This window comes from Hyperoodon ampullatus (genome assembly GCF_949752795.1).
Source record: "Hyperoodon ampullatus genome assembly, chromosome: 4".
Taxonomy (NCBI): Eukaryota; Metazoa; Chordata; class Mammalia; order Artiodactyla; family Ziphiidae; genus Hyperoodon; species Hyperoodon ampullatus.
Genome location: NC_136917.1, coordinates 29,118,597 through 29,140,419, shown reverse-complemented (window position 1 = coordinate 29,140,419; position 21,823 = coordinate 29,118,597). Strand labels below are relative to the sequence as shown.

The 21,823-nt window shown below is 47.1% G+C and overlaps 1 protein-coding gene across 4 annotated transcripts in view; it reads right to left on the bottom strand.

The window, feature by feature from the left end:
- The window catches only part of SAFB (scaffold attachment factor B), a gene marked incomplete at its 5' end in the record, with an annotated part of 34,086 nt that overhangs the window by 626 nt on the left and 11,637 nt on the right, over nt 1-21,823 (bottom strand). The window contains 17 exons of one of the 4 annotated variants that reach the window (XM_079702876.1): nt 287-393; nt 704-822; nt 3,256-3,298; nt 3,742-3,879; nt 5,034-5,321; nt 7,206-7,312; nt 8,902-8,990; nt 9,137-9,276; nt 9,592-9,674; nt 9,752-9,901; nt 11,649-11,733; nt 12,466-12,525; nt 12,949-13,459; nt 14,403-14,430; nt 16,982-17,044; nt 19,744-19,950; nt 20,032-20,096. In XM_079702876.1, coding sequence (XP_079559002.1) covers nt 287-393; nt 704-822; nt 3,256-3,298; nt 3,742-3,879; nt 5,034-5,321; nt 7,206-7,312; nt 8,902-8,990; nt 9,137-9,276; nt 9,592-9,674; nt 9,752-9,901; nt 11,649-11,733; nt 12,466-12,525; nt 12,949-13,459; nt 14,403-14,430; nt 16,982-17,044; nt 19,744-19,950; nt 20,032-20,096 — 2,283 coding nt within the window. The remainder of the gene's footprint in view (nt 1-286; nt 394-703; nt 823-3,255; nt 3,299-3,741; nt 3,880-5,033; nt 5,322-7,205; nt 7,313-8,901; nt 8,991-9,136; nt 9,277-9,591; nt 9,675-9,751; nt 9,902-11,648; nt 11,734-12,465; nt 12,526-12,948; nt 13,460-14,402; nt 14,431-16,981; nt 17,045-19,743; nt 19,951-20,031; nt 20,097-21,823) is intronic. The other 3 variants (XM_079702877.1, XM_079702878.1, XM_079702879.1) reach the window with 3 other exon arrangements.

The following is a 21,823-nucleotide window of genomic DNA, read 5'->3' as shown; positions in this document are numbered from 1 at the left end:
GCCACAGGTCCGTCTGTGGAGGATGTGTGAACACACGGATTGCACACACCCACTCTCCTTGCTAAGTCACGGTGAAGAGGAGCTACAGCACCCGTGGCACCCCACCTGTGCCAGACCTCACCCACTCACCCACCCAGGCCATCAGGAGCAAGGCCACATGCTAGGAGAGCAGAAAAAGCTGCTCCCGCCCTCATGAGCAGTGCCCGACGTACAGCAGGGGCAACCCCAGCTGCCCGGATGCTTCTCCAACGAGACAAATGCGCCTTGGCCAAGGGCCAGTCCTCACCTTGCCACCTCCTATGGTCCCTGTCCATCATGCCTCCGTCAGCAGCACCCTGCCACGCACGGTCATCCTCCATTCTTCGGCTGTGGTCCCCCCACTCACGTCTGCCCCTTGGAAAAAAACATCTCTGATTTGGATTGCCCCCACCTCTGCCCTCCAGGAGAGCAAGTGGCACTGGGTTTGGGAGGGTACGTTTAGCACTTTGTGACCCCAGCCCTTTGAGCAACGGGGGCTGCGGGGGAACGGAAGTGGCACTCGATCCGATGCTGCTCAGAGAGCTCAGAGGCAGCCCGGGCCGTGGCGAGTACGCTGGGCCGGCACTCAGCTTATGCCCAAGACCAGGGGTCCTCGGCCGGACACACCAATCCTGCCAGCTGGGTGAGAGGCCCCGGTGGGCAACATGGGACGTGAGACACAAACCTGGGGGGAGGAGGCAGCCCCCGGCCCTCGCTCATCCTCTTGTCAGAGCTGTATCCACCCCACCCATCACGGGAATCCCGTCCGTGGCGCTCTGGTCCTCCGTGGCGTTCGGGGTAATGCTGGATGTTAAAGGGTCAAAATGAAAGAAGGCCTAAGTACAACCCTGGATCCCAGGGCCTTTGGAGCAACAAGTTAATAATGACAAGGACGATAACTCAGACAGGAGCCTTTGCAGGCCCGAGACAATGCTGGCAGGCATTCTGTACACTGTCTGGGGCCACACAGGACCTTTCAGCTGGCACAACACAGCTGCACCCCCGAAGTCTGCTCAAGGTCTGGGGAGGAGCAGTGCTCATGGAGCCCAAGACCAAATTAAGTTCTCCCTCATCAGAAGGCAGAGATTCAGGCACCAATGGACTGAAGCGTGCTGGGGCTGAGCGACTGCCCCACACCAGGAATGGACCACACTGTGCCAGGTGCCTGTGCTCAGAATATAATCAGGGAGCCACCAGAGCAGAAGAGCCACCAGGGATCCTTTGACATGATTCAGTCCGGGGCCTGGCATCCTGTCCTGCTTTGTCCAGACACGACTCCTTGGCAGCCCAGCGGCTTACTCAGTGGCATGGCCACGTGAACTGCTTGGCCGGCAAGGACCCCAAGAGGATGAAAGAGGACACCTCATACTCTAGCCCCGTTCCCTTCACCCCGAGCCCATCCCTGCCGGCTGCAAGAAGGCCCAGGCTGACTTTCACGGAGCTGGCGAGGTGGCTCTGGCTCCACAGCCCTGTTCTCTTGTTGTTCCACAAACCTTATCTGTGGCTTTGGGGCTTTTGCCCAGGACTTATGGTCTAACTGAGAAGGAAGGAGAAAGGCGTCCTGGTAACGAAGCCCCTTGGGGTCCCGCCCCAGCGGCCCTGTCCCCGTCTGCATCCACGGGAATCTCCTGGGCCAGGGCAGGTACACGGTGGCTCCACATGGGAACCCTGACTTCGTGGCCCTTGGTGCACGGGCAGCACCACTGCCTGCTCCCCCCGGCCGCTCTTCCCCAAATGTGTGCCCACACCGCCCTAAACAAAAGGGGGTCAATCTTACAAGATGGACAAGATAGAACATTGTTCCTTCAAGGGGCAAAATCACAAGGCAACGTGTCCAGGAAAGTCAGTGCTGGCAAATGTAACAAGGGCTCTCAAACGGGATTCCGGAAGTAGTTCTATGAACAACCTTCAAGGTGCACTGACTTTAAAAAAATTATAGCTCATGCTTTACACAGCTTCATTTAATTTTGGACAAACATTTAAGAATGACCTTTTATCTATCAATAGCCTTCTGAAGCCTTATCAGACAGAAAAGCATTTAAAGGATGGAAGTTCATCTCAGCAAGACCTAGTTCTTTAAAGCCCATTCCCATCTCTCCCTGGTGTTTTAAAATTTAACCAACGTTCTAACAACCCACCCACCCACAGACCAGTTCAACAAGGCCCTGAGGCCTGTGCTGGTTTTCCCTTTCTGTGTCAGATGTCACCATTTGCCGTTTGGGGCAGCAGTGATTATGGACGTGAGAACACAAACACTCCTTTCAGTCAGGAGAGCACTATCGAATCAGATGAGAATAGCTATCCATGATCAAGAGCAACACAGCAGGACTGGGCAAACACTTGCCGCAGACACGTATGTCATCTCATTTAACCCTCCACTCCACCCCACCCTCCCTCCCCTCCTTTCACAGCTGGAGAAACAGGCTCAGCAGAAGTGGTGGCACCGCAATGTGACCCTGGTCCTGATTCCGGAGCCTGGACATTTAACCACTGTGCTCAATGTCTCCACCAAAGGAAACCCATGACACTAGGGGTACATTTAGCTGCATGGGAGATTTATGCCTGGGAGCAGAGAAACAGGAATCCTGTGAGGGTCATGGAATTGCTCCTGAGGTGGCAGCGAACTCCTCAGATGCAGTTAAGGAGCTTAGCCATTCCGAGCCATGTTCTCAGGCATGGAGGGAGGATACGACTGAACGTTGGTGCTGCAGTCAGGGAGAAGACCGACCCACGGGGCAGCGATTCTGCCAGAACGATGCCCTGACCACAACTTTCCCTCATCCCTCTGATTCTCCAAGGAAACCCACTAAAAAGTCTGACTCAGTTGCTTCCCGAGGCTCAGCAGGGGCGGGTTAACCCTGCGACCATTGACACTCCAGGTGCACTCGGGCTCCGTAACACGAGGCATAGCGTCTAGTCAGCGCTGTGGGTCACAAGGCATTTCCCAACAGAGCCTGCCAGACTCATGCAAGGCTCTCCAGCACTTTAGTACCAGTGTAGTCACTAAGGTGTATAGAACCTTAGGGTCAAAGCCAAACAAGGCTTCACATTACTTGTTTGAATTTTGGGCCAGCACAAAGCACAAGCTATTCACACGGTCATCCCACAAAATGTTGCAGGTGCCGCACTCCCTTACTCGTTCTTCCTCTAACTCAGGTGGAGGAGGAAAAAGGCAGGCAAAGGGAAGAGAACCAACTGTACAGGGAAAACTGGCTACAATCACAGCTTCTGACTTACCTGTCCTTCTCTTTCTCCCATGATTGACCTTGAACCTTCTCTCCTGAAAAAAGCAATTTAAATGAAAGCATAAGGAGAAAGATAAGTTGGTTAAGTCCCCGAATGGAAAACATTTCCACTTGAACCCAGGTAATTCACACACACTCTGCTGGTTCAAGTGGGCTAGTTACCTAGAAACCTAGAGCCTAGAAGGGCCACTCGAGCTCTTTGTCATTAAGAATGAACCAGGACAGGGACTTCCCTGGCGGTCCAGTGGTTAAGACTTTGCCTTCCAATGAAGGGGCCTAGGGTTTGATCCTTGGTTGGGGGGCTAAGAAAGATCCCATGGCTCGGGGCCGAAAAACAAAAACATAAAACAGAAGCAATATTGTAACAAATTCAATAAAGATTTTAAAAATGGTCCACATTAAAAAAAAAAAAAAGAAAATAAAAGAATGAACCAGGACAAAGAAAACATGCATCAAGCAGGCAGGGTCAGTGGCTGACCTGTCGACCGAGTGGTCAGGGTAGCGGCCCCGGTCCCTGTGGTCAAAGTCGTGGAAGCGGTCCTGGCGGTTGAAGTCAGAATGGTAACGCTCATCCAGGGCGGCCCGCTTAGCTTCCGGCCAGTAAGCATCATCTCGCCTAGGAGAGGAAGCAAGAAAGAGGACGTGCATTTCCCCCTCCAAATAGATTACCTTTGTGGAAGCTGGTAAACTTGACCCTCCCACTGCCCCTATCACTTCACAGAACGAGAAGGAACTTTATCATGAGAGCCCACATGAGCTGAGAGCGCCTGGAGGGGTGACGTGGGATGTGACTGAAGGGCTCCGTTCTCCCTTACCCCACATGCCCCTTGTCCCCCACAGAAAAGCTCAGGTCTCCCTATAGGAGGGGATCAGTGAAGTGGGTGTCAGCAGATCCCCTCTGGGAACCTCTCACGGCCATGAGGGTCGGCCAGTCTACCAGGACAATTAGTACACTGCTGTCCTTCTATCCCCATGCAGACTTGACCCAGCAGACACCAGGTGGGGATGACTTTCAGTAGCACTTGAAATGTACTGGTTCAAAAACATTTCTGACCATAACAGACTCTCCCCTCAGTATCTTGTATAATGCATAAAAAGTCCTAAGACACCTTAAAGGCCCTTTACAGAAGTCTCAGTGTTACATTACACAGGGACCTCTCTAACCCACGCCAGTAGAAAGAAGATTAAAACAAAGGAACAAACACACACCACCAGGCAGTCTCCCCCAAGACACCATGCATGTGGAAAAGCTCTGATAGGATCAATGCTAGGATTATCACCCCAGACTTGTGACAGCAAGATCTGAAACAGGCCTTTCACTGGTGGTTAGCGTTTTAGTATTCGTATGGCACATCAGCATGTCTGGGGAATTAAAACCAATCTCATTAACAGAATGAACCAACACAAATTACTGCAATGATTACAAAACCTGGAAGGTGCCCAGAAGGAGGTGCTGGCCACATGCCCAGCCCCATGTGTTATGTGCTGCTCTGGGTGTCTGAACTCCTTCCTGGGGGAGGGGGCGGTGGTCTGTACTGGGACCTGAACCTAATGATTTAATAAGCACCACTTTATCCAACCATTTCTCCACCGATCTCAAACTATCTCAGGTTCCCAGATGAAGTACAGAATACCAAATTTGACTGTAACAAGTACTTCTGCTTTCTTTTAAGTAAAAATCGTTGTGTTAACAGGACTCTGGGGACCACGGCACAATTCTAAACGCCAGGGGCCACCTCAGGGGCGGCGGCTAGCAGTGGCATGGCTTACCGCCCGTCGTCGTAGGGCCTCCGCACGGCGGGCCGCCGCTCCTGCTCGTAGCGCAGCTCCTGTTGGCGCCGCAGCTCCTCGCGCTCGTGGTGGATGCGCTCCTGCTCACGCCTGCGCTCGTGCTCCACGCGCATGCGCTCGCGCTCCAGCCGCTCGCGCTCCAGCCGCTCGCGCTCCAGGCGATGTCTGTGGAAAGCCAGCCTCTCACGGGCGATGAGCAGCCGCTTGCGCTCCTCCCGCTCCAGCTGCGCCTGCATGCACTGCTCTCGCTCACTGCGCTCACGCACCCTGGAGGCAAAGAGCAGAGGCTGCAAGGGCCCAGGAGCCGCAGCAGCACCCAGTAACCGAGGGCCTCTCCCAGCAGGGGGAGCTATGGATGGAGCCACAGCTCAGCCCCGGGGTGGGATGGGGGGCCCAGAGCTGCAGATACATTTAGCAACAAGCAAGGGCCAGCAGCCGCTGGGTGGTGGACACAGCCAGGCTGTGCAGGACCCCACCAAGGCTGAGGGCACTGACAGCCCTGCTTTTGCAGGTGATATGATGGTGCCCAGTGAGCTTCCCTCCAGTCTCCATGTACAGCTGCCAGGTTGTCTCCTGTCCATCCTCTGCTCTGTGTTTAGACACATAATCATACCAGCAGAAATGTCTAATCTTGCCTTACTTTGTGTCTGCGTCTTAGAAAAAAATGGCTGCAGCTTCCTTGCTTTCAGGCACCATGCCCTGGACCCTGTGTGTCCCCCCACCTCCACAGATGTACGGCATGCTTGGGAAGGAGCCCATGGAGTGAGAGGCCACAGTTTACATGACCACTCGCAGACGTGGGCCTTCTGGTTGTTCCCAGCCTCAGGGAAACGGCCACCCCGCCCCATTTTCTTAGCACAGGTTCCTCTCGGGCAAGTTGGGGGAAGTGGCATTGCTAGGTCTGGAACACCAGGATTCAGAAGCCCATGCTACCTCAGGACTGCTCTCCAGGCTGCTGTGCCCCCCGGACAGGTCACTCCCACCACTACAAGCATCCGTCTCCCTCCAACTGTAATTCAGATCAAATTAACGGATGGAAAACCAGTCTCACTGCTGTTTTCACCTGCATGTCCCTGATGCCTGGTGAGGCTGAACGACGTGTCATGTTTCATGACCATATGTACACAGCCCCTTCTGTCCATCTTCTATTGGGTTATTTTTTATCTATTTCAAAACACCTTTACTACCATCTGTCACACATCTTTGCACTTTCTCTTTGGTCTTTCATTGTACAGAAATTTTAATTTAGTCTACCTCTCCTTTATAAATTTTCAGTCCTTTCAAAAGCTCAAACTCATAAACATATTTACTTTTGCATTACACGGATAACTAATTTTTATGTTTATATTCAGCCAGCAGTTTATGTTGACAATTTGTAGTGATGTGAGCCAGAGATCCAAAGGACTGTCCGAAGGCACAGCCAAGTGACCTGAAGCCATTCTGGGGCGAGCCCGTCCTTTTCTCACTAGTGGGAAATGTCAATTTTATCATGTTAAATTCCCACATGCACATGGGTCAGTTCTACTCATTTGCTAATTACCTCACCAAAACCGCACTTTGTCTTTGCCCACTGCCTTTCCCTTTTCAGTACAAAGTTCTGTACGGTGTACGTACTACAGAAAACGGTGCTCCTGCCCCCTTTCTCAGTCTCATTCTGCTAGCCTTTTTACTAATGGTTCTTATTTTTTAAACTACAGTTAAAATTTTTTCTTGATAGGAAATATTAACTGTCACTCAACGTGATCGACAACATTTCTGTTTAGTTTTTTAAAATTATGAGGACCTTGTCTTGGGCTTATTTAAGGATGAGGACCTCTCAGCTCTCTCACTGGGTCTGTCCCACTGTTTTTCCCTATTCACAGCTTCTGGAGCAAATTTGTTATGTTCTGTTAACTAGCACTACTGTCCCAGGAAAGCATTCCATCTCCCTGCCATTGCTACCTCCCAGAATCTTCAAAATATCTGCCCGAGAAAACAGTTTGAAAAAAGTCACAGAGGAAAGCCAGAGCACAGGAAGTCTGTGAACTAAAAGCCAAAGGAGCAGAGGTTTAAAGCAATATTCCACCCACAGGGGACTTGGAAAATATCCTCCCAGGACAGAGTTATCACCAGTCAATGGCAACACCCAAACCAGCCCAACACCCAACTCACCTGCGGGACTCTGAGTCTCGTGACTTCCTCGACTCTTTGACTTTATCAAAGGACACAACAGACCGCTTCTCCCTGCTGGCCGATTTGCGATCCTGGCTCTTGGAAACCTGGTTCACCAAGAAACATTGAAAAGTTAAGGTAGAAACAACAACAGGAAGAACCAGGTGTGTCCAGTCCAAGCATCCAAGATCAGAAGTGAAGATTAACGTTTAACGAAACAATTAGATAACAAAGCCTTCTCTCCTAAGGAACTTCATGTTTGCTTATCGTAATTCAGAGTCACAGACTGTCATTACCATTTAATGCTAAAATATGAGTAAGTACATCGAGTACTTTCACTAGTCAAAATGGAAACGAGTATCTTACCAGAAACTTTTTGTAAGATAAAAAAGTATTTTTTTTCACTTTGCCTTTTGCGTCCCAAACATTCTTTAATATTAAACATGCGGCGATGCCCAATTGAGGCTGCTTCTGGTATGTTTGAGGATTCCTTATTTGTGCCGACTACATTATTTTTTGAGATCTACCTGCCTCAGCCCTCAAATTCACACTTCCAATTTGCCATTCTACATCATTTATTATAAAGTAAGGGGAAAACGCTCTAACACAGTAAAATATTTGCACAAACACAGGCAGACTGAAATGCCATAATAGAAATGTCAGCTTGCAACTGGTCCACAACATTCAAAAGCTTAAACGGTTTATCTTCTGGGCAGCACAGGTTAACATGGCAGGCCTGAGGCCAGTGTTAGAGAACTTGGCAATCAGAGTGTCCCTAGTCAAGAGTTAACTGGCAAAGGTGGTTCACTGTGCCCAGACCATGCAAACGATGGTTTCTGCTGAAAACCTGCTCTCCTTTGGTTACTTGCCTGGAGAGGGGCCCACGTGACCAGCCCCAGTAAAAACCCTGGGAGCTGAGGCTCCAACGGGCCCCCCAGGGCAGAAGTATCACCCTCAACGGCTGCACTGTCGCTGTTGAGGGAGCCATCATGGGAGAGAGAACACAAAGGAGCCAGCAGGGTCCCCTCCAGACTCCCCCCACCTGTCTTTCCCCGCCTTCCTAGCTGTGTATCCTCTCTGCATCACTGAAGCCAATCTTGACTGTGACTACAACTATGTGCCGAGTCCAGGGGGCCCCCCAGTGGATCTCAGAATGTGGGTAGCCTTGGAGACCTGGACCCACATCCATTAAAGTTGTAAGCCTGTCAAAAGTTGAACGTATGAATATCAACAGCTACATGACCCCAGTGGCAGGCAGAGTGATGTGGTAAGAACCTAAGACTGGCACTTTGTGGATTCCGTGTTCTGTGGAGCACCTGCAAGGAGTCTGAGTATGGACTGGCTGTAAAGGTGGGCCGGAAGGCTGGCTGGGTCACATGGGGGTTTAGGAATGCACGATGGAGAGCTGCTGAAAATTCCAGGCTGACAAAGAAAATGGACTACTGTACCCTGATTCAGGCAAACAAAGCCAACCACTCCCATAATTGAATTTGAAAATGAGTTATAGAAGATGAAAAAGCAACAATTCTTATCATACAAACTATGAAGCAAAGCTTTTAAGCTTTCCCATTTTTAAAGTTCAAAAAACCCTACATTTTGAAAAGGTTGACAACTTTTCTCAAGCTGAAGAATCCCCTAAAACACACATAGGAACGTCAGAGGAAATAAATACCCTAGGTGGGAAAGGAACACTCACTCTGTCTTTGGATCCTGACGTTTTGACACTGATAACAGGTACACCTTTAGATTTATCCATCACCACAGTCCGCTCAGTTCCTCGACTTCCTACAGGAAGAAAGGAGCAAGATAAGAAGCGGCACCTCCAAATGAGGAACAACACTCAACTCCATAGAAAACAAGTGTAGTTCACTAACCACACCAGCTAGGAACAGAACACAAGGTGAAATCTCCCATACCCATCGGTCAGCTACCTGATTTTGTGGTTCGAGATCGTTCTGAAGGGCCAGGTTTCTGATCATCCTGATCTTTGCTCTTCTCTCCACTTCCATCTTCACCCTTTTTAGCATCATCTTTTCTGTCGGGCTTCTCTTCTCTCTTAAGGTTTGCAGATCTAAAAATAACACCCCAGACACAAGTGGGTGAGAAGAGAGATTGAGGGAAAAAAGCCAGCGACGACGACAGGACTCTTGCAATGAGCACCAAGTGATGAGGAGGCTGCCTCTAAGGCATCAACAGGATGGAGAACAAGGAGCCTGCAGAGGGACTGGAGTCATCTCCCAGGACTGGTGGTGAAACCGTCCTCAACAAATGCAAAAAAGTAAAGGGGGCTAGGGCCTCACAGCCTTCCCCATCCGTGGAAAACGTGAAGGACGTGAAATGAAGAAAAGGGTCACCTTGGCCACAATCCCCTCGGGAAGAGTAATACCTGTCAGCATTGCTAGACTTCTCTTTTTTCCCCTCCCCTTCTCTTTTGTCAGAAGTTTTCTTCCCAGCAGGTTCATTTTTTGCCTGAAAAAGAAAATCAGGTGGAAGTATTACCTTATTTCCTAACATGGTCACATCCCGGGAAGAAAACAGCCCCTTACTTTTTCCACTGAGATCATCTTCCCATGGAGCTCTGTTTTGTGCAGGTGGTTAATGCATTTTGTGGCCTCTTCTGCTGTGGACATTGTAACAAAGCCGTAGCAGCGAGCTCCAGGACTCCGGGCATTGGTCACAACCTTGGCGCCCACCACCTTGAAGGAAAGCACACAAATATGGCTTGGACACGAAGCCCCCCCACAGACCCCAACACTGTGGTTCATGCTGCTCCCCGCCGCCCCCGACCAGAGACACTGAGAACAGGTGGACGACAAGTAGCAGGTAAAGGCTGGGGAGGGTAATGCTACTATCTGGATGCTCCTACTCCATCCTGCCTGCTCTTCTAGGGCACCAGGATGACAGCGTGTGGAGGAGAAAGAAAGTGAAGCAGAAGGCAGAGTCCGGCCAGCATGCCGTTAACACTATGTAAAATTTGTAAAGAAATGTTTCTGAATATGCAGTCATCTACGTGGCCAGTGAAGTAGGAAGACACATCTACAGAAGGAGAGCGACAGGACAGGTTCATAAAGAGCGCTCTGTAATGCAGAGCCCATCCGACTACTAACCAAACAAAATTCAAGGAAATGTTTCAGGCACTACAGATACATCCTTATATGCTATTTAACTCTCCCAACAACCTCAGTAAGCTGAAGTTAGGGAAACCCTTTCATGGCAGAAGGCACCACGGCTCAGGAGAGGTCCCACCGGAACCAGTGGCCATGGCTGGTATTCATCCTCACTGTGCTACATAGAGTCTTACCCACAAAGGTTTCAGAGTGGTCTGGTCCCTTATTCGAGCCAGCAATGAACCCAAGACACTGCAGGCTCCAGGCTGACACTCCTCTGCTGAGAGCAGCCATCTGCTTGGAGGGCCACAGCAGAATCAAGAAAAGGGTCCCACCTTGTATTACTGAGGCCCAGGAAGTCGTGAGTCATTTTGAGAAACGTGTCAAGTTTAGTTTTCCTTGTTAGTTCCTGCACGTCAACAACCAAGGTAAATGACATTGGTTTTCTCTGTTATCATTGCTGAACCCTTACGAACACGAGCCTGTGCTAAGTCTCACTTGGCCAAGGCTGACTGAGACAAGGAGGCACAGGTGCAGCAGTTTACCTGGAGGTGAGTCCAGGAAGCATAGGGAGGAAGGGAGGGGGAGAAAGAGGAGGGACTAAAGGCAGCACAGGGGGGACTGCAGTTGGCACCCAGGCGGGGAGGTGGCCCACCTGGGCATCACAGCCACCCTTGCCGGGCTGAGGACGGAGGGAGACAGGCAGGGGTGGCAGAGAAGAGGGGGCCAGAGCTACCCAGCTGGGGGTGAAAGCAGGTGGGCAGAGATAGGGCACCAGCAGCTCTGCTCCAGTTACACGCCATCGTAAGGAGGCAGAGACTTTGAGGGCTCCCAGGTGATGAGATGAGGTTCACACGGGAGAGGCGACATGCCCCGGCCACACAACTCTGAGCGGCAGAGCTGGGGCCCATAGTTGCCCACACCAGCCTGGCTCCACAGATCTCGTTCGTAACCATATCTACAGCTTCACTGTGTTCTGTAATCACCACCATCTCACGAAAATGCTACCAGCACCTTCCCACCCTCTGCTCCACCCTCCACAGCCCTCCCTGGATTTAAGGCCTAAAGCCAGAGAAATGGATTCAGGAGGCTATCAAGTCGTGTGGTGGCCTGGGGCTGGGGAAAGGTGAGAAATACAAAGTGGACGTGGGCTCTGGGAACTCCCACTGGGCTTGCATCTCTCCCTGTGGGGGGGGGGTGGACCCGCCACGAGCAATGTGAGCAAATGTGAAGTCAAAGAGCAGCACGGTCACTCCAAGTCCTCACTGCGTGGGGACAATAATTTGCGCGTAGAAGCCATACTGCATGGGCTTAAAAGTATCATCCCCGGTCTTACCTTCCCATACTTGCTGAAAAGATTTTTCAAATCTGTAGCTCTGGTGGTAGAAGAGAGTCCACTAACCCAGAAATTCCTACCACAACTGCTACGACCTATCACAAAAAAAGTTCAGGTCAAAAACACGACACCAACAATATCCTGAGTCTTAAAAAAAGCTTAAAATCATTCCAAACCAGACACTTTCCCTTCTTGTCCCAGATGCCAGCAGTACGCAAAGCCAGCTGGGGTGTGGGGCCCCGCCCACTGTCCTTACACAAACTCTGGAGCTGCACACTAGGCAGATGGGACCACTGGCAACGCCACTTACCATGGTGAGTCGGGGGCTGCTCAGCCCGTGGGAGAGTCCCTTAGCTACCAAATGGCATCACCCAATCCAGTGAGGCGACTTTGGAATGTAAGGCAGGTGCTATCAGTGTAGAACCACAGAGCACAACCTACCCCTGGTTTTTGTTTTTATTAGAACACTGATTAAGGAGGAATCTGGACCAGCAAAACTACTTCTCAATCAGTGAATCAATAAAGGGCTCTGGTGTTGATAAATCTGCAATACCAGGGAAACCGCCCCTCACCGCCCCAAGGTATCTGTCAGGATGGAGGAGCTCAAAGCCCTCTAGCAAAATCAAGCATGAGCATCAAATCAATGTGTCAACTCTGCCCTGCAACCCAGAACCTGCAGTGAGGAGCAGGCGACAGAGTGGAGAAAAGGCTTCAAGATGGGCTCACAGGCATATGTGAGGCAGAAATGGGCGTGGACAGCCCAGAACCAAACACCCACCACCACGGGGGCCAAACATGCTCTTGGGGACGATGCCACGCTGACCTACCCTTTTCCTCTTTGGAAAGCCTTTTGGTATCCAAGTCATCTTCGACAGAACTAGAGACAAAAGACAATGTCACTCCAGAAGGAAGAAGCAGACAGGAAACAAACTCAAAATTATAAAATACGTGCTGAGGTTGCATACCTACCCGAAATTTAGTTCTGAAAAAATGATACCCCGACAAACGTGTATTGGAAATCTGACCTAACCATAAGATTTCAGACCCACAGGAGTTAATTAATTCTGCTGGGCTAAAGATAATTAGGAAGAATTAAAGAAAACAACCATGATAGGTTGAGAAAAGAAAAAAGATTATGTAATCAGCTTAAAATAAACAAAGAGAAATAAAACATTCTTTAGAAGTAAACTACAATTGCATCAGTCTGGCTGGCCAATTGCAGAAACAACAGCTTATGTGTGTCATTAAATGACCAATGAAAAGGAGATAGCGTCTGGTCTAAAACTGAGAAAAAACAAACCTCATTTTCTGATCAGCGCCCTCACTGGCTGAGGACTCTTTAGGAGCCGGAGGGACTTCATTACAAGCTTCAAAAGCAAACTTCTTCACGTCTTCTTTGCTATCCCTGGGGTCTGGGCTTGAGGCTTCCGGGGGCGCTTCCGAGGCCTCCTCGCTACAGGCTTCCGTGTGCTCTGAGGCTTTACTACTCTGCTCAACTGGCTTCTCTAGCCCTACAGGCTCACAGTCCGTCCTCTCGCCATCGCCTGTCTGCTCCACGGGCTCCCTTTTCACTACCGCTAACAGGGTGTCTGCCTTGCTCGACTGAGCTTGTGCTGTTGACTCGCTGGCCAAATCTAAATCACCCTCTTCCGGATGGGCGCTGTCAAAAAGGTCCTCTTCCTCCGCAAGCTTTCTGTCTGGCCCCACGCTACTTGTTTCCTGTGCAAATGGCTGCTCCAGCTCGGAACCTTCTTCTTTTACTGGCTCAGATTTACAAGTTTCCCCCAAAATGTCGAGTATTTTCTCATTTTCTACGGATTTAACAGGAATAGAATGGCACAAGGTTTAATTACCAGGGAAATAAAGCAATCACAAATGTGGAACTGGCACGGCTGCCACACTAACACGAAGAGAACTGCTAGCTACACAGAGATTGGAAAACCCGCGGGTACACAAAGTTACACTGGTTACACTACCTGCGCTCCAACCGCCTGCGAGAGCAAGCCTCTACGCTACATGGAAGAGAAAAGCATCCCAGAGATTTAACCCCCATAACCTTCTGGCTGATTCTTGACAGTCTTCATTCTGTCGTCGTTTATATATGACTCTTCCAAATTTAGCTTCCAAAGTCCAAGTTGCTTAACTGAATGTATCACCATTCACTGAACAGCTCAATTTCCAAATTTCTTTGAATTTCTTTTAACAGAACAGTCCAACATGAAAACCAGAATCTCTTCCATCGGTGCTCTGAGATATTTGTAGTCCAGAAAGTGAACAGTTATTTGTTTGGAATTCTCATGAAGAAACTCTTTCCTCTTCTGGAATCCAGTTACGTCTCAATGTTTTAAACCGTATCTCCCTACCACTGCCTGCGCTGCCTGAATTAAAAACCACAAAGTTAAGATACTGCCCAATATCACAAGATCTGTTCTGTGGGGTACAGAGGTATTTGCTCTCGAGAGGCATGCAAACTCTCTCTACATACGTTTAAGTGCCGTGTACATTTAAAAAGGCATGAGATAGTTTCATCTCACCAATACATTTTGCGAAATGAGAAGTTAGCCACTTTCACAGATCTGGTGATATGGCTGGGTTTCCAATCTCTATGATCCTGGTATGTTCTGGATCGCAAACCTTTAGAACAATGTATACTACAGTTAAGGTAACTTTTTAAAATTAAAGAATTCAAATTAGAGAAGGTGGAAAACTAGAATGATTCCAAACCCCGCTGCTAAATTTTTCATTTAACAGTACCTGGCTCCAAGGATGGTTCTTCAATTTCCTACAACAAAAAATATAAATAAGATTGTGCCAGATGGATGAAACCTAGAATTTATTTACACCAAAAACTGTAATAACTAAGAAGGGAATTTTAAAAGCACAGACAAGGGACCTCACAAATGCAACAGGTGGAGAACCTGCTCGTTCTGGGCAAGAGCCCACACAGCTGGCAGCCCACCTCATTCACCTTGGCCCCAAGCCCCACAGCCCAGGATGCTCTCAAGGGGCCTGGTTTATTACTGTGTTGTTTGCTTTGCTGCACTTCCCAGCGCCTGGCAACATTATATCACTTTTAATGGTGATGAACCCATCACATGCTTGTCTGTCCCTCTAAATTGTCTTAAACACTGCCCTGGAGGGCAGTGTTTTCATTTTTTCTACGTTTAGTGCCTAGTAGAATGCCTGACACATATCATCACTTAATTAATATAGCATTAGTTTCCAAAAATTGAAAAGATCGAGGGAAAGAAGGCACAGGTGGCTTGACCTCTGCTCTTTGCACGGTCATACCATCCCTGCCCACCTGGTCAACTGAGCCCTCTCCAGTGTTACACATACCTGCTCCTTTATCTCTTCTAACCAACGACCCACCAGGCAGCCCTAATTCCTAAATATCCCTCCAACCCTTCCCAGGAAGCCCTGTCAAGTCACACCATTGTTATTCCTTGCCGACAGTAGCGTTGGTTTTACCACCCCCATTCCCACCTCCCTCTCCAGCAGGGCCATCTGCAACTCACCCCACCCCTGACCAAGTCCTACACATCCCTTGGCATTTAGCTTAGGGGCTACCTTGTCATAGAGAGGCTGCCCAACTAAAGGAAGGGACTTTCTCTCAATATGTGGTCCCTGACCCCTACATTCCCTCTGCACAAACTACAATATTCTGGAATTCCAGCCAACACTGATAAGCACTGTCTAGGTTCCAGGCACAAATTCAAGCACCTTACTATATATATATTAACCAATCATCACACAGCCCTAGCAGGTTGGTACTATTAGTATCATCCTTCTTTTCACAGATTAGGAGACAGGCACAGAGTGGCTGACAAACTTCCTCAAGGACACACAGCAAAGCCAAGATTTAAGCAAAGGCTATGTGACTGAGAGTCTGTTTATCAGTCCAGGCCTCAACTCATCACTCTGCTTACACAGGAAGGATGGAGACCAACCTTTCTTCTCATGCATCTGACACAGCACAGGTGCTTAGCATATAAGTTACATGGACGTGAATGGTTTGCAACTTCCACTGAGCACTGACCTGCCATTCTGGAGAGCCCTAGGAAACTGTTCACTTTCATAATAGTTTCATTTATTGGTAATCAATTATTTTTCATTTCATGCTGGGAATTAAAGATTCTACACTGAAGGAAACAATCATTTTAGGCAGAACAATTCTCTCCTGACTTTCCCTAGAGAGAAATGCACATGTTTCTATTTGTCTCTGAGAGGGGCTATATATAAGCATCTGGTTAGGATAATATATACAGGAGCCTTTGACCTACAGAGACACTCAAGAAAATGACAAGACCCACTCCTCCTTTCCCTTCTGAGTCAGAAACAGGTTGTGTCACTTTGCTGCTGGAGAGAGACATCAGCCCTAAAGGTGAATTGGGTTTCACCAAGTTTCCTTGAGATTTGCACCCTCAAGGCCGGGGTTCTGGCTCGCTAATAACAAACCTTGCCCCTGCCTGGCAGAAGCAAATGAAGATCTTGTCTAAAAGGTGATTTCCAATTAAGCAGTACAGGTGACATTATTAAAGCAAACAAAAAACAAGGACTGGTATAAGTTGAATGGCAGTCAGCTTACTTATGACTGGCCTAAGTATTTTCATTTCCTCACAAAACTTTCTACTGAAAATTAGCTACCCAGCTTTATTCCAACAGTTTACATCTACAGGCTGGCAGAAAAAGAAAAAGGAAACTCAAGATCCACATTTATGCAAAGCATACCTGAAAGTTAGGCCACATCTCATTTGTTCTCATGTAAGATTTAACTTCTACACAGATGGTAGTCAAACAGCCAAGATGACATAGTTATCAAAAGAAATCTGTGTACTTTCTGAGAAAAACTTCCCAAAGGCAGAACCAGAACCCCTGAGAATCCATGTTTCTTCCCAGCTGTGAGGTCAGCGCTCTGGTCACCCCCTTGCATCCTCATCCATGCCCCATTCGTCTCTCCTGAGGAGGGGGTGTCCCCCTTGCTGTCTCATGTCTCATCTAATAGTCTTTCTGCAGAGGATGCCATCCAGAACAGACCCGAAAGGCTGCCCTTCTCCCACCAATCAAATTAACAAGAACCCTGCAAACACACCCTCCTCTCAGCTGCAGGGATGCCACAGTGCTTGGAACGGAAGCCAAGACGATGAGCCCTTTTCAATAGGCATGTCATATTAGGGGAAAGTGGAAAGCAAAACCCCCTCTACAGAAGCCAACAAAGGAAATAAACTTTGCAATGACTTTTAGTTGGGACTGCCATACAATACTGGAAGTGGTTTCCAGAGACTGTGGTCTAATGTTTGATTCTAAAATTATTGAGACATACAACAATTTACCTGTAATATAGTGAAGTCAGATGATGAAGTATCTAAATTGTTTATAGTTTCTTTGTCCTCTACCTGTAAAATAAATGGATAATAAAATTTATTACATCAATAATAAAGTAACATAATGGTACATCCGTACAGTGAAAAGCTTCAGCCATGAAAAGTCACTTAAGATGAAATTCTAAACACAGTGCAGGAATCAAAAAAGCATTATATTGTGATTCCACCTCAAATAAAAGAAATGTACATAAACATATACCTGCAGACTAGGAGACCCACTAAAATGGTATCAGTTTGGGTTTCAAGATGCAAGCCAAACAAAGAAAAACGAAAGTCTAAGTTAAGCAAAAAAAAAAGCATAACTGGGCACTACATGGGCTCTCCTGGTAGACTGGACCACCAGGTTTGGGGCTGTTCTTCCAGGAACAACATCTAGAATCATGCTGCAGAGTGGGTTCTTGGATTTCCATGGCCACCACAGCTTCCCGAGCCTGGATGCTACTGCCACTGGGACTGCTGCTGCTAGGGTGGCTACTGCCCACATGGGAAGGGCTTCTCCAGGAACCCTGCCACTCAGCATCATCAACTTCCAAACTCAGTGTGGGGACAGGAGCATAGGACTGGCAAAGCCCAGGTGACCCAACACTGCCCCACCTGCAGGGGAAGAATAACTGGTATGTTGAGCTTCTACTCTATGAGGTGGGCTCTGTCCGTAAGGCAAGGGATTCCCCAAATATAGAAAGGGGGTTCATAAGATCATTGTTGTGTGACCTAACATAATTTAGATTGTTTGTTATAAAGCCCTGAATGTTGGTTTATTTTTTTTGGGGGGAGATAGTTTCAAAATATTTTATAATTAGCATGTATTGTTATTACCTTTACTTGACTAGGAAACCACCTTGCACCACTCCTTCCCTTCCCCTGACACAGCCATCTCAAGACATTCTACACATGCTCACAAGAGCATGGGCACGTGAAAGACCATCTCTCCTTTCTCTGTCTCCATTAGTAGCACACTATTCTGTTCCCTGCCTTACTTTTGCTGCCATCTTGGAGATTATTCTAGTTCATATAAATAAGCTTAGTTCATTGAGATGGTATATAGAAGTAGTGAATGTATTACCGGAAGGAGTAATAAATGTTACAGTAACAGTAGCAATAACCCTACTGCCACTTGCTATACAATAGGCGCTGCTCTAAGCCAGGGTCAAGGGCCAGATAGTGAATATTTTAGGCTTTGTAGGCCAGACGGTCTGTCATGACTATTCTACTCTGCTGTTGTTTCCAGAAATCAGCCACAGACAATTGTCACAAATAGGTGTGGTTGTGTTCCAGTAGATCTTTGGCCAGCTTGATGACTTTTGCTGTAAATTAGCGATAGGCATTCATCTATTTAGTTCTCCTCAAACCTACTATTTTTGCAAATGAGGCCCAGAAAGATTAAGTAAATTAGCCAAGGTCACACAGCAAGTTAAGTGGCAGACCTCTAGTCAATGCTGTTAACTCTTAAACAACTGCTTCCACTAAACCATGGTTATTTAACAATTACTGATAGGCATTTACGCGTTTCCAAGCTTTTGTTACTGAATATATTATTTTCTAATCACAGGGAATAAAACAGCCTTAAGGAAAAGCAGCCAATAAGGAAGGGTTTCACTGCTCTCGTGTTTCTGGTACTCCTTTTTAGGAAGCCAGTGAATGAGACTCATCAAAAGATGAAACAATTGCATACCCTATCTGTGTCAAAATGACTCAATCGTTTCTCAAACCCCCCCCCTTCAAAGATGACTATCTGCTACCTCTAAGGGTACTGGGGATCAGTTCCAAAAGAAAATGCAAACACATTCCAAGGAGGGCATGGGTGGACCAACAGAGAACAGGGCTTCCTCCCCTCGGGAGTACTGGAGTACTCGGGAGACACTCCACAAAAGATCTGAGGAGGACTACGAAAACAAGGTGCCTCCTAGGACCAAGCCCTAGGAATTCCTACAAAGATGCCTCATGGCTTCTATTTTTCATTGCCTCGTCTGGCTACCTGAGAAACGTTCATCCTCACGGAAACGACACAATCCAGTAAACTTAACAGCACTGAGATAATGTGGTATATGAGTTAAGTACATGGACTCTGGAATTAGCCTGGTCTTAATTCTTATTCTCATATGACCTATATATTGTCTGGAGATATTTCTTTACCTTTTTACTCCCCAATTTCCCCAACTGGAAAATGGGCATAACAGCATCTATATATCACACTGTTGTTGAAAGGATTAAAGGAAATAATCCCTAATGACTGGCAGACAAAGTTCAATAAATAATGCCCACCATAATTGCATCTAAAAAGAAAAAAAACTAAGGCTTTAAAAACATCAAAGTTAGTGTTAAAGATTGACTAGGCGAGTACCAATTGGTTGACAGCAAAAGACCAACTTTCAACCTCTGTTTTGGTATTTTCAAGGCATCCCAGGTGTTACACCACAGACCAATCTCCTATAATAAACAGGAAGATCTACAATAGTATCCTCAAAAGGCTTAACACCGCATGATACAAATGGAGAGCATATACTCAAGTTCCTCACAAGACACCATTTTTCAATGAAGCGAAGTGTGTTTTTCAGACTCATCTGATTTTTACATGTGAATGGATTAGCCACCATTCTACTCAACTGGCATTAAAAGAACTTAACTCCAGATATAAAACTTATCATCTATTAAGCTATTTGAGGAATTATTACGTTTAGGGTACACTGCAGAGACACTGCCGAGTTACCTACAGCATGTTCTTGAAGCGGCTCAGGAAGCTCCTTCATTTCTCCCTCGACTAGCTCTCTACTATCAGACAGGGACTCCGGGAGATTATCAGCATCGTCATCGTCCACACAATCTGCAACACTTCCATTATCGATTTCTGCTTCATCCAACACACTGATATCCATCATGTCGATGTCCTGCAAGTTCTCCAAAGTGGTCTCAACATCCTCCTGTGACAAACAAAATACCACCATCAGATGACTGTCATGGGTCCACGCACGGAGCTGATTCACTGACAAGGCTGCACATACCTGTCCATCCCCAGAATTTTCCTCTAGCCCGTTATCTTCCACACCCTCTTCTTCTGGTTTGCGCCCTGGAGGAATAATTTACAGCATGACATCATCGATATGCACTTTCCAGACGTGACAACTTTCAGTTTTATAGGCCCTAAGCACTACAGAAATAAGACAACCTAAAACACCCGTGGCACTTCTCCATTTAGGAACACCATTATCCAGGAATGGGAAGGCCATTCTGCATAAGGCAGCCCCTCTACTACCCCCAAGTAGAAGTGGTTCTGTTCTTATCAACTGGCTGTGGAAGTATGAGGAGCCTGAAATGGATTCTTAATAAGGTGGAGGTAGACTAGACCTTTTCCAGGACTGCCCTTCCTGTTAAGTGGCTTTGGTTATGGGAAGAAGAGTATCTTACACAAATGTGCTGCTTTGGAGACTTCCCTAGCGGTCCAGTGGTTAGGATTCTGCACTTTCACTGCCCACAGCCTGGGTTCAATCCCTGGTCGGGGAACTAAGACCCCGCAAGCTGCGTGCTGTGGCAAAAAGAAAAAAAAAAAAAAGAGGTGGGGAGAGAAAAAGTGCTGCTTTAAAAAAAAAAATCTATCTATCTATTTACATGGCTGTATTGGGTCTCAGTTGCAGCACGCGGGATCTTCGTTGTGCATGTAGGACCTTCGTTGCGGCATGCGGGATCTTTAGCTGCGGCAGGAGAACTCTTAGTGGCAGCATGTGGGATCTAGTTTCCTGAACAGGGATCGAACCCGGGCCGCCTGCATTGGGAGCGTGGAGTCTTAGCCACTGGACCACCAGGGAAGTCCCTGTGCTGCTTTTTAGTTAAGGAACGTGGAACATGTTTTCCCACGGAAACAATGACATAAAAGGAAAACATAAAAAAGCAAAAAGAAAGTAAAAGCCTTTCACAATTTTACCATATAGAGTTAGCCCTCGAGCTATCATACAGTGGCATATATTGATAGATATCCTCCCATACTGTGCTATGTATATACATGTACTTCGCTTTTTAAAATGGCACTGTACTGCCATTTTAAAATCTTTTCACTTAATGTATTGTGAAAATCTTTCTATAATTTCATAGCATTATATGGAGACACCGTCATTGACGTAAGTAATACCTATGGATGGAGATTTAAGAAAATGCTTATAAAATGAACATTCTGGTAATTCTTTTTTTGCATCCAGGTTAACTGTCATATTAGGACATATTTCTATAAATGGCATAGTTGGGACAAAGAGTACGAACATTTTAAAGTCTTTTATTAAAAAGAAACACCCCACATATTATCGTGATACCCCAGAGGAAGAGTATTACAATCCATAGTTCCATCAACAGTGAATCAAAGTACCAATTTTTCTGAATCTTTGTTAAAATCAGCTATTTCTTTACCCACGCCAATGTGCTAGGCAAAAAAGGAATACTTGTTTTAACATGAATTTATCTGATCACTGCTTAGGTTGCATTTTTTGGTCAATCATTCGCACATTTGTAAAAATTTCTCATTTATACCTTTTCCCCAATTAAAAAACCTCTGTTCCATTTCTCCTCATCTTTAATTTGCATGTCATATACACAACACATTTTCTCCCAGCTCTTCACCAATCTTTTAGTTTTGTTTTTGGGTTCTGGGTAAATTTTACTTTCATGCAGCCAAAGCTATTAATCGGTTTTTATGTAAATGGTTTTTACCTTCATGTTTAGAAGCCCATCTCCACACCAAGACCACACAAATATTCACCTATATTTAGTTCTTTTCTGATTTCATTTTTTAACATTTGATTCTTTCAG